Genomic DNA, 12513 nt, shown 5'->3' with positions numbered 1-12513 from the left:
TCTTTTGGTCTTTTTTGTTTGCAGTCATTTATGGGCATTAGTTAATAATTTCGTTTAACAAGCAAAATTATGATGCAATAGTTTAGAAAAGTGGTTGATTAATTTATAAAGAAAATAACAGCTTCCTCCACGTTTTAGTACATCACGTATTTCAAGAGCTGTGGTTAGGCCAGAGAGAATAGCGTTTCTCTCCTGATGACTGAGTTCCCCAGTTCAGAGCCCCACGATAAGACATCGACAAAGACAGAGAGGATTTCAGCTCACATTGTTTGGGGGTTTGTTGATAAATAGACGAAGGCCTCAACCTCGGCTACCTCTCATATTTACCCCACACAGTCTCAAAGACCATTCATGACATGTCAAATGATCATGCTGCTAATGGTCAGTGACAGAGAAAAAGAGGGGAGAGGACACGCTGAAAGGCCCTGCGTCTCTGCCTGTATAATCAATTGACCTGATTGATAAGAGTGTGTCAGGGTTACATTGTGTGTGTGTTTTGTTTCCCACGCCCAATGCTGTGGGTCCTTCTCTGTCTGTCTGTCTGTCTGTCTGTGTGTGTGTGTGTGTGTGTGTGTGTGTGTGTGTGTGTGTGTGTGTGTGTGTGTGTGTGTGTGTGTGTGTGTGTGTGTGTGTGTGCGTGACACATGTGCGTGCGTGTGAGCTATCCAACCCTCTCAACCCCTCTCTCCATCAACACCTTCCTCTGGAATGTTAATGAAAAACAACAAGGGAATCCCAAAGAATTTACCTCTGACTGTGTGTGTGTGTGTGTGTGTGTGTGTGTGTGTGTGTGTGTGTGTGTGTGTGTGTGTGTGTGTGTGTGTGTGTGTGTGTGTGTGTGTGTGTGTGTGTGTCCCCTCTGGTATCACTTTTTATTGTTGCAGCAGATGCTGTTAAGGTGAATTTTCTCTCTTAGTACAATCACACCCTGTGTTTATCTGCTCTCTGTGGCCAGTTAGGAATGTAGTGGCTATTGTAACCAACTAACCAACCAACATAGAATTTAATATAACTTTGAACATTGCTTAACTAACGTTTAAGATGTTTCAGTGTCTTAAATTTATAGCGTTCTTAATCAATTATCTTTGGTTTGTCAACAATTAATCTGACATAACAAACATTTGTAAACCACCCTTCTGGGCTTAGGAAAGTTGTGATGTTTCCCCTCTTGATTGTTTTTAGACTAAACTATTAATTAATCGAAAGAAAAACAGAATGGCACTCAGTAGAGCACACAACTCTCCCAAAGCAGAACAATCCTACACATGAATGTCTGGTTCTCTTATAGTTAAAATATAAAAGAAAAAGGAAGCAGACTCATAACATTTCTTTGTCATAAAAACATAGTTGTTTAAGAGAGGAAAATCAAGATCTGTGCATTATTCACTGAAATAGAAATGAAAATGTTGAAAAATGCCCTATATTGTAATGTTAAAGAATGTAAAAAAAATCCTGGATCTCAATCCTTAATCTGCACCAAAATTAAATGGCTTCTGCCTAGGACCCATCCCTCCATCAATTTTGGTGGAAATTGTTTATGTAGTTTTTGCGGACAAACGCGACTGAAAAGAACCAACTCGGTGAAGGTATTTAGTGATGGGGGTTAAAATCCCTGAACAAAAAGCGACTAGTCACTAGAAGGTTAATATTTCAATCTTATGCTGTGCAGACAAACTGTGAGTTTTCATATATATAAAAGATATGTCAAGATTTTTAGGGGGAAATTTCTCTTAAATTATGATCATTTTGAATGTTTCCATTTGAGTGATTGCTAAGTAAAAAAGCACCTGTGATACTGACAGACAGTGTAGAATCAGAACTTTTGAAATAAATTTAAATAACTTTAAAATAATTATTTATATTAATAAATATTTTAAGAAGTAATCAAAAGTATATTAACTATTTGCAGCCTGTTTCAGAGCCACAATCAAAGCCCTGCAAATTACACCTGTGAACTGAATTCTGCAACGTTTTCCTCGTAAACCCCCCCCAGAGCGTTGACATCAGCGGAAGCCGGCCGGCAGAGAAGTTACAGCGAGGCTGCTATCTCCTGATTTGTCTGCTGATGTCTGTTAACTGCCACACATAGAGGAAGTCTCGCTAAACCGTCACCAGCCGCCACGCAATCATAGACCCTCAGGGGAGACAGAGTGGGGGGATGGGCACTGGTGTTTCAGACTTGTCACAACATTAAGCATCACAAGCGCGTTGAATCCCCTGTCGTCTCTCAGGATAGCTGCGTATTTCCAACGCTCATCTCCCCGAGTGTGTGTCTGTGTGTCTATGGATGTGCACCTGCATGCATGTAAGTGCCCGTGTACGTGTGTGTATGAGCGTATGTGCACCTGTGTTGCTTGTACGCACATACAGGGAGAGGTGTCAGGGTGCAAGGTGTTCATGTGAGGTGTAAATGCGCTGGCACCCAGTCGCCACCTCAGGGGTGCGGTGGATGGTGACACTTGTCTGTGTATGTGCGTGTGTGTCTGTGTGTTAGCGAGGTTGTAAATTGCACCGTGATGGTCCAAGAAAGAGGATATGATTGCATGAAACAATGAGACCTTGTGCGCTTCACCACGAGGCACTTAGACACACTCCGCTTTAAACTGCAGCTGAATTCCTCCTGTCTCCCTTTTTTGTCTCTCCTCTATCACTCTCTTTGTGTTAGTGGATCTCCAAGCTTTCATCTCAGACCGAGCCTTTGAAATGCAATGCTCCCTCTTTCTCTTGACCAAAAACAAACAAACACACACTCAAACATTACCTCTCTCCATTTTAAGTGCTTATATTCTCTGTAATCTTGCCAAAAACATTTGGAAATTTGGTCTTATTTGCCTCCATATTGAGTTTTTCCTAATGGTCCTAATATGGACATGGTTATATGTATTTTTCTCTGTCTTTATTTCTCTCCTCCCTGTATCATGTATTCAGCCGCGTCAGCCAACATTTTCTCCTATTTTTTCATATTCTCCACGTGCAGAAACACAAGGAGCGAGATAGGCACAAACCAAAACACAAGAAGGCCCCCATGGACATGTCTCCATCCCTCGTCCTTCCAAATATCATGGTCCCAGACAAGGTGAGCGCATTCTTCTACTCTTCAGTCCTTTTGCTTTGGTGATTTGTAGCTGGCCCAGTTAAATGTTACAGCAGGAGCGGCTGGTTGACTTTTTTCTCCTTTACCTTGAATTACCTTTGTTGCTCTTCTTCTGTGTCCCTCACACATCCCATCCTCCCGCTGACCTTGCTCATATATTTGGCCCCTCACTTTTTTCACATGGCATTGTTTTGATAATTTTCAATCCCTGTTTTTCTCATGGTACCTGTCCTCCCTTTTCCTTTCAACCATTTGGACCATTTTTTTCTTCATCACTCAATCTATTCTCACCTTCCTCCTTCAGACCTTCAACAGCAGCAGCTCAGGGGTAGGCGTCCCCTCCCTGCCGTCATCCGCGCAGAAGCGGCTCGATGACGGCACTGCTCGTTTCACCAACGCCAACTTTCAGGAAGTGTCTGCCGTGCTCTCCAGCGGCGGCTCCAAAGACGGCCTGGCTGCAGACACTGGGAAAACGGCGGCTGAGGTGAAGAATAAGAAGAACAGCGGCGGGAGTCACACAGTGGGACAGAGGGGCGGCCGCAAGTCTCTCACCTCCTCAGGGAAACCCCTTCCCTCCGCCGTGGTCACCATGGCAACTTCCTCCACATCTGCCTCTGCCTCCACTGGGCCTTTCCACCAAGGTGAATTGATGGCGGCAAATGGTGTCGTATGTTAATTTTCCCACTACGGGGAATTAACCCTGCAGTTAGAAAAATGGAAACACAATGACAAATCATCTGGTATTAACGCTCTGCTCACCCACTCAAAAACGCAACTGCAGCACAATTTAAATTACAGCGGTGTTATTTAAACCCAAACAAGAGTGTGATGCATGTGTTTTTGTGTGTGCGCACACACATCCTCTGTCATTGGCTGCTTTTTGGCCAGACACCAGACTTTCAAGTGTGTGGCCGTGATAACAGTGTTTCGTCTCAACTGGCCTCTGGCTCCTGTAATGTCTCTGTTCCCAGACAGGGCCCCAGCATCTCCACACACACAGACAGGCACACGCACACGCACACGCACACGCACACAAAGAACATGTGGGGAGGTCAGGGCCCGAAAGAAGTCATTGCTCACACCAAGCTTTTTTTCATTTTGTACTATCAGAACCTTGAAGCCCTTGTCAGGAGTTTGTGTGTCTGCGTATCCATCCATATGTCGGTTTTCAAGGCAGCTCTGCTTCATGGGAGGACTACATGTTGAGGGAGGTCTGACTGTAGAGCAGATACAGAACAGAGCGCAGATACAATGCTGATTTGTTATGTTTATCTTGTCCCTGCTGCTCCCATGATGATGGAAAGGAGAGTAGTATGGAAACTTTCCTTGCTGTAATGATGGTTTCCTTTGTGTTGTTCTTCTCCTTCTTTAACTTTTGTTATCATGTTCATTCTTTTATCTTCACTTATTTGTCTATGTCTGTCTCCTCTTCTCTCCGTCTGTCATTGTCTCCCATTTTCCACCTGTCTTCCTTCCTTCCTTCCTTCCAGGCCTCCTGTTGACCAGTGCCAGCAAGACCCCTTCTGCCCCTTCCTCCTCAGACTTCCTGAGTTTCTCTGACTCATCCTTGCGTTCCGGGGGTGGAACTACCTTCTCCTCGCCACCATCGTTCAGCAGCTGCCTTGTGAAGCCGAGCTCGGAAAGCGGAACTTCAGAGGGAACTACGACACTTTTTGGTTCTCTTGTGTCAGCTACTACAGCTTCTGCAGGTGACAGAGGTTTATCATTTATAGCTTTACACTGATGTATTTTTTATACAGTAATCTTTGTTTTGGATCCACCATATTTATTCTAGTTTTATTTTTAATGACTGAATATAAATATTCGTGGTTGAAAACTGCAATTTATAGACAGTTTCCATTAAGAACTATGGGTGTGAAGTTTTAAAGTTGAATGTTTCTCCTGTAAGGGAGGGTTTACAGAAGTATGTCACTTTGCGATATAGTCAATGTAGGAGCCAACGTTTTTTCAGCTTTGACCTTAGTGGGGACCAGAAGAAGGATATCTCAGCCTGTATGTATTGTGTATTGCATTTTAAAAAATGTGAAGTATCACAACTTAATGGAAGTATACTAGTAAATCTTTGCAGAAGCAAGTAGCAGTTTTATAGTGTTTTATTTAAAATATTCATCTACTTTTCAGATAGTGCAGAACTAAAACAATTAGTCCCTAACATGCAGGAAATTACAGTAGAAAAATACTGCAGACACTATGATTAACAATTCCGCTCTGCTTTCTTATCATTGCAGTGGGTGGGAAGCTGTATGAGAATTCCCACAGTCACACTGCAAGCGAGACGACAAGCCTCAGTGGGTCCACTGGATATAAACGGCCCCAGCCCTCTGGTCCGGGGCCGGGCATCGGCGGAGCAGTGGCGGGAGGAGGGGAAGATGGGGTGAAGAAGAAAAAGAAGGGCAACTGGCGAAACAGATTTGGACCTTGCTTCACTACGGATGTGACGCCCTCAGAGCCAGCTCCCTCCCTGACTCTCCCTACCTCCTCCACAGCCAACACCTCCACCTCCTCCCCCTCGCCCTCTTCGTCCTCGACGCTCTCAGGCCGGCCGGGCTTAGTCTCCAGCAGTGGATTAGGAGTGGGAGTCGGAGGAGCAGGAGCAGGAGGAGGAGCAGGAGAGAGGGGGCTGGGGGTCATGGGTGTCAGTGGTGGGATTCAAAAGTCCCCGTCACTCCTCAGGAATGGGAGTCTGCAAAGCAGCAGTGGCTCCACAAGCACTGGGCCAGGTGAGGAAGACACATAAACGTACCACACACAAAACACAACAGTGTCTCACAAAGATGATCTGAGAGTTCAGGACTCATAGTTGTAACAAAGAGAACAACTCTCAGATGCCCTCGTCTGTCAATGTCACTTTAATTTTTATTATCATCACAGTTTTATTGATGCAAACCAAAAAGCCAGACATGAGGAAAAAGACAGGATTAATTTAAGATTCATCAGCCCATTTAGACCTGATAGACAAACAACGTGTGTCCCATTTTGCTCACCAAAGTGTCATCAGTGAGAGGCAAAGGAAAGTGGCTCATGAGTGGCATTGTTGTGGCAGTTTTTTTCATCACATTCAGATCCTGACTTGTTTTAGATTTTTTTTTTGTGCCGTTTACTTGCAAATGCTGATGAATTAAACAAAGACGTTTGTGGATCGCTCTGTGTATTGAAGCATGAGCATTACCAATCACAAAAGGCAAAGATTTGACACACCTTTGTAATTGGCTCCTTGTGTGCATGTGTCTGTATGTCAGAGTGTGGGCTATGTGTTATTTTCTCACACACGTGTAAGTGGTCTGTATGTGTATTTATTTTTTTTCCTCATCGTGTTCAGTTGCTTGGCAACTGTCTTTATGCTTTGGAGTTCCCCTCTGCTGATGGAAATGGCTCAGCACAGCCCACACATCCAGCAGCTCCCCTTTCTTCCAGAATTACCACGCTTTTGTTTCTTTCTCCTGCCTCTCGGCTCTTCTCTCTTACCTGCATTCTGCTCATTCCTCGAATTCTCACCTCACCTGTTGATGCTTCGAAGGGGGTGTGTGTGTGTGTGTGTGTGTGCGAGTATGTGAGTATGCGCGCATAGAGACAAGAGCATGTATGTACAATATTTGTAAAGTGGGATTCACATTTCTTGTTTTTCACACATTTTTTCTCTCACGCTGATAAACAACACTCTTTAATGACCATTAACTGTCAACAATAAAATGTTTTGTGTCTGTGACACAAAAAATACATTTTTATCTATGTAGCAGAATAAAATAGCAGAGAATCTGAGGATTCACACATCATCAGTACAACAGACCAACAGGCTGACAGTGTTTCCCATTTGTCCCCCCACTGTTTCATCAAATTACATTACATATTGTTGACGCTTTTATCCAAAGCGACTTCCAAAAACTATGAGGGGCAATTTGGGGTTCTTGCCCAAGGACACTTCGGCATTCAGATGGGAAATCTTTTGTGCCACTGCTCATTGCAGAGCTGTGTGCGGTGCTCTTTGCCCTGCTGGTCTTGCACTCTCAAAACACATTGACCTACCTGTCACATTCTGACTGGCCATCTGCAACAGTGGGAGAAATCCTGCCGCTTCAGTGGCCCAGTGGACCCTCGAAACGTTCATAAAGTTTTTACCATCCTTGACAGGCAGGTATTCTGCTCTAGCTGTACACGTTCCCAAAACAGGCCTACAGTCACTCTCACAGTGCGCATGAGAGCAAACCATGCGTATGTTCAAAGGATCACAAGACTTTCTGGACAAACCATAGCTACTTTCTATAGACGGGACTCACCAGTGCTGCCCCGAGAGCGAGAGCCACACATCTCTCCCTGCGACTTCTGTTCAGTGAGCGGCAGAGGAGAAGCAGCAGTTTGTGACACAGGCAGAGGCAGTGCACTCTGTGACAGACAAAAGCGTCTTTCAGACACAAACTGCAGCCCTGAATTTTTCTATACATTACTCAGTGGAGCAATGCAAATGTCTGAATCAGTTTCACCAGAAATTAAACAGACTGCCAGCTCTCAAGTACAAAGTCTGTGCAATGTCTGATTGAGCTCATTTGAAACCAGCTGACACTAGACATAATGCAAATATAATGTAATGATGTCAGAAATATTGTTAATTAGCATATTGCAGTACAGTTTCCAACATCATCCTCAATTTCATACATTTACCACAGGCCTTCCATTTACTAAGTTTCCACCTGTTTTTGTTGGAATAACATTCTTGCTCACCTTTGTGTCTCTTACTGTTACTCAGCCTGTCTTCGATTTTGGATTAATCCAAGTTCCAAAGATTAATGTATTTTTCATTAGTGCTATTTACAAACCAACAAATTATTAACTTATTATGTTCCATTTGTCTTTGACCTTCAAAATCTAAATATTGGACAAAACCTCTCAGCACCACATTGATTGAATTAGAGCATCCACAGGATACAATGAATCTATAGTCAGTATGTTGTTTTCCCTCAGTAATTTAGTTCTGAAAGTCAGAAAAATGATGCGGTTGCTAAGTAACAATACACTGACTGATCAAAACATTTACTGTTTGCTATGGTATGGATGTCTCAGTCGAGGATGCATATTTTTAGATATACATAGGCATAAATTTAACAAACTTAAACCAGAATAAAATTGTTCTTGCATGTGTATTCAAGTGCATATATTTTATTTTGTCCTGAGATTAAATCTTATTCATTTATCAATACCCACAGTTTAAAATAGCATAATTGTGTATCAAAAGAAATGTGCTTTTACAAATATGTATATTTCTCTTAACGGCTACGAGCTACTGATGGAATTATACATGGTAATATAACAATATGAAAATCATTTGGATGCCTTACAATTTAAAAGGATTGTACTATTGTAAAATCTTTCATTTATTTCCATTTTTCAACCACGAATATTAGATATTCAGTGTTGGAATGTGTGTTAGGTGGATAGTTTATATTATAGTAGTTGCAAGCATGAGTATGTGAGTCAGACCTGTGGGCAGCTGCTGTTTCCTTTCTGAATATAATTTTTTTTTTTACCGCAGTGGTTGTTTTTTTTTCATAGTAATTTCACCACCGTTTTTGGTGCTGGTGCTTTTCCCTACAGCAGTGGCGGCATTTTCTGACCACAGCTGCTGAAAGAAGATAGGGAAGACGTGTGTGTGTGTGTGTGTGTGAGTAAGAGAGGGAGAGAGAGAGAGAGGGAATCGTGTGTTCTCCTTCCTACTGTAAATATTTAGCTGAGGGTTAATGCAGGGCAGTAATGGGGAGGATCTTGCCCCCCCACCATCCTGTCTGCTGACTCCAGCGTGCTGATGGATAGAGAGTTAACATGATAGATATGTGTTGGGTGGGTGGTGAGGCAGGGGGTTAGATTTTGGCTAGGTTAATGTTTGACTGCACGGGGGTCACTGATGGGACGGACAAGCTGCCAGAGCGTAGTGTGTGTGTGTGGGGGAGGAAAGATGTTCGATGGACATCAATTTATTCGTGTGTGTGTGTGTGTGTGTGTGTGTGTGTGTGTGTGTGTGTGTGTGTGTGTGTGTGTGTGTGTGTGTGTGTGTGTGTGTGTGTGTGTGTGTGTGTGTGTGTGTGTGTGTGTGTGTGTGTGTGTGTGTGTGTCTGTGTAAAAGGAGAGGAAAAGAGGGTATGAAAGAAAGGAATATATCAAGATGTATACTTTGGTTAAATATTTCTTTGCTTTTAGTTTTAAAATCTTTTTTGAGGTATAGTTTCTTCTTTTCCTGATGAAATTATAATGATCAGCAGTTAGTTCCGTAGTGTGAGGGAAAGTTGTGAAAACCAGGGAAATAATCAGTGATCAGGATTTTATTTTAAAAGCATTTAAAACTTAATTGCTAAGATATGAAACCTGCATTTGGAACCTTCCCCTCATCTTCTAAATTGTTGAGTTTATAGATTGAACACATTTTTATTGTCCTAAAAAAGATATAAAAGATTATATAAAAGATCGATTTTTTGTTAAAAATCATTTTGATTTTTTTAGGAGAATTCTGAAAACAAATATTTTTGAAAATGTATTCTACAACCTTTCAAGATTAATTAATGAATTAAGATTTTGCAACTCAATTTCAGTATAAAAAGGGTAAGCACTGTGCTTAAAATTTTTTTTACAGGGAAGAAAAAACACTGAATGCAACAGTAAGATTATTAAGAGATTGAAGCTCTGAGATCACACACACACACACACACACACACACACACACACACACACACACACACACACACACACACACACACACACATTCATTATGCACCTACAACAAGCAACAGACAATTTAAAAGTGACAGTTCTTTCATGTACCTTTCAGAATATGTCTTCTCTCCACTTAATACACAAAGCTGTGGTGATAAAAGCAATATTTTCAATTGAATTTACAGATGTTTAGATGCCTCTCAATGTTTTCAGTTCTACCTCATTATTGCTGAGATTCAAACCTGCTTTGTCAGTGTATTGCAAACCCATGTACGTTTTGGGACACACACACTAGATTCACTGCCTTCACTGTAGGAGCGCTGCTCCTTCCACACTTCGCGTGATTTTTAAATACATTTCTGTTTATCTTTGGTGCTAAAAAAAATTCTAAGAATAACCAAAGTCTTTCTGCAGCCACGATGGTGCTCAGTGTTTTCATCCACATTCCATTTTATAACCACGATTGCATGAATGTCCACAAAAAAGTTATAGGACCCTTGAAAAAAGAAGAATGTACCAAGTTTATAGTCAAAACACAGATTGAGCTGTTAACATAGTGTGATGGCGTCCACTTGGTTTTTTATAGTATTTAACTTTCCCGAATTAGACAGCGCAGATTTCCTATTGAGATAATACCAGCTTGAACTAATCAAGGTGGATATTTTTTAAGCTTACACTCGTACTGAGCAGGAAGGGAAAAGGAATGGGGAGGTGGGGCGATGCAGGCAGTTGTGCTACGGGGGCTTCACGTTATTGATCACACAGGCAGGTTGCAAGTTTCTGCGTGTGTGTGTGTGTGTGTGTGTGTGTGTGTGGTGTGTGTGTGTGTGTTTGTGTTTGTGTTTGTATTCGTTCTTTGTCTTTTGTGATCCTAGAGGAAGTTTTAATTCCCTTTTCGTGATTAAATAATAACCAGATTATCTAAATAACAATCATTAGAAGCAGCCTTATTGTTAACATGACGGTTTGTGTTTTACTTTATTTCTGAAAATGTCTTTTGAAAAAAAATCCGTCCTCTCACTTCAAACCCGATTCGGAGCTCAAGATTTTCACTCAGAAGTGAAAATATTTCAAGTAAATTAGTGATAAAAGTATAATACATATGTTTGGATATTTTAGGCGGGAAGCCTTTATTTTTATATAACAGCATTAAGCCTGAAAGTAGGAGAGAGAGCACGGAAGCCGTGCAGAAAAGGGTTTGCTCCAACTTTTAATGTGCATGTGTAAATATTTACTTAGGTTTTTCAGGAAATAAAGGAGATTTGATATTTAAAATTCAAACTCTCCTACTAAAACATTAAAATACTGCTTTTTGGGATATTTGATTTGACTTTTGAATTAGTTTATCATAATGTGAATGTAAAGTAAAATTAACCAGTTATTTAATCTTGTTTTTACCACTGTTTTTGCACTGTCATGTCATCAGTGGCATGGGCTCATAAACTGTTGGTTTGGCCTCTAATCCAGCTGCTAAAAATCTCGCAGGAACACATGCCCTCTGAGCCTCGGCAGCGCTGCTTTGGGTATCAATTTTTCTGGTGCATATTACAAATCGTTATAAATAGTATGTCGGTCCATGCAGTGTTCATCTCTCTCTCCCTCTCTCTCTCCCTCTCTCTCTCTCTGTGTTGCTCTCCCTCTCTCTCCCTCCACCCCTCCCCTCCTGGCACAAAGATCTCTTGTTCCCCCAGTGAATGTGCGCTGCCCTGAGCCATTCAGGCTTTTGTGGGGCTGAGGGGCCCGTTCTCTCTCCCCCCCCCCGCCTCCTCCTCTGCTGGGGTCAAAGGGGGGCAGGGGCAGGGCTTATCCCTGGTTAGTGGGCGAGCACAGGGGTGTGTGAGGGGAGGGAGGGTGAGACGGAGAGAGAGACAGTGTGTCAGACAGAGCACAGAGATAAGAGCCGGGAGCGTGTGTGTGGAAATAGAGCAGCATGTTTGCATAGGTGGTTTGAAACTATCTTGTACTGCATACCATTATATTCATAATTTTTAACCTGCTGATAAAATTACGTGAATTGTCTGTATTTGTTCAAAGAGCACAAATAATTGTAACGGAGGGAGAGAATGTGCAGATTGATTCTCCTCCTCTTTTCTTTCCCAGTTTGTAAAAAGCTTTATATGAATGAAGTGTGACTGCAGATGTTTTCACTTTGAGTCAGTGGCTTAGTGTGTATGAGTCCCTGTACATTTAAGCTTTACAATAATTGATGAGATTATAACCAGGATTTTATGAATTCTTAATTTAATCATGACATGTGTATATGTATTGTGTTTGTTTATATTTCAAATTGTTTAAAATCTCTAACTTTACTGTCAAAAATGTTTCTATTACTGGGGTTATGCAAATTGTTAAAAGACAGGTTTTTATTATCCAAGTAAAATGTGTTGAGCTTAGATTATATGAGGAATTAATTTGATAGAAATCAGTAACAAATGTTGTCCTGTATTTGACAAATATGACATGTACTCAATATCAAAGAACCCATGGTTTCGTAATGATAGAATTTTTAGACCAACCAATAGATGACTCAAATTTTTTTTTCACTTGTCATAGTAAGAAAAGCACAGGAGATATTAATAATATTATCAATGAATCACTTCTTTTGGAAAGTCCTCGGAAGCTGTGATGATTGTATATATACATATATTTACACATGTGCTTTTCATTCTGTAATAATTAACGTATTTGAATGTCTGGTATCT

The 12513-nt window shown here is 41.5% G+C and overlaps 1 protein-coding gene across 1 annotated transcript in view; it reads left to right on the top strand.

Annotated features, from left to right (window-relative positions):
* The window catches only part of mllt10 (MLLT10 histone lysine methyltransferase DOT1L cofactor), a 41828-nt gene that overhangs the window by 15549 nt on the left and 13766 nt on the right, over positions 1-12513 (top strand). The window contains 4 exon segments of the mRNA XM_047344618.1: positions 2978-3076; positions 3399-3735; positions 4585-4803; positions 5344-5835. Of these exon segments, the coding sequence (XP_047200574.1) occupies positions 2978-3076; positions 3399-3735; positions 4585-4803; positions 5344-5835 (1147 nt within the window).

This window comes from Hippoglossus stenolepis, chromosome 19, assembly GCF_022539355.2.
Source record: "Hippoglossus stenolepis isolate QCI-W04-F060 chromosome 19, HSTE1.2, whole genome shotgun sequence".
Taxonomy (NCBI): Eukaryota; Metazoa; Chordata; class Actinopteri; order Pleuronectiformes; family Pleuronectidae; genus Hippoglossus; species Hippoglossus stenolepis.
This window is presented reverse-complemented; position numbering and strand designations above follow the sequence as displayed.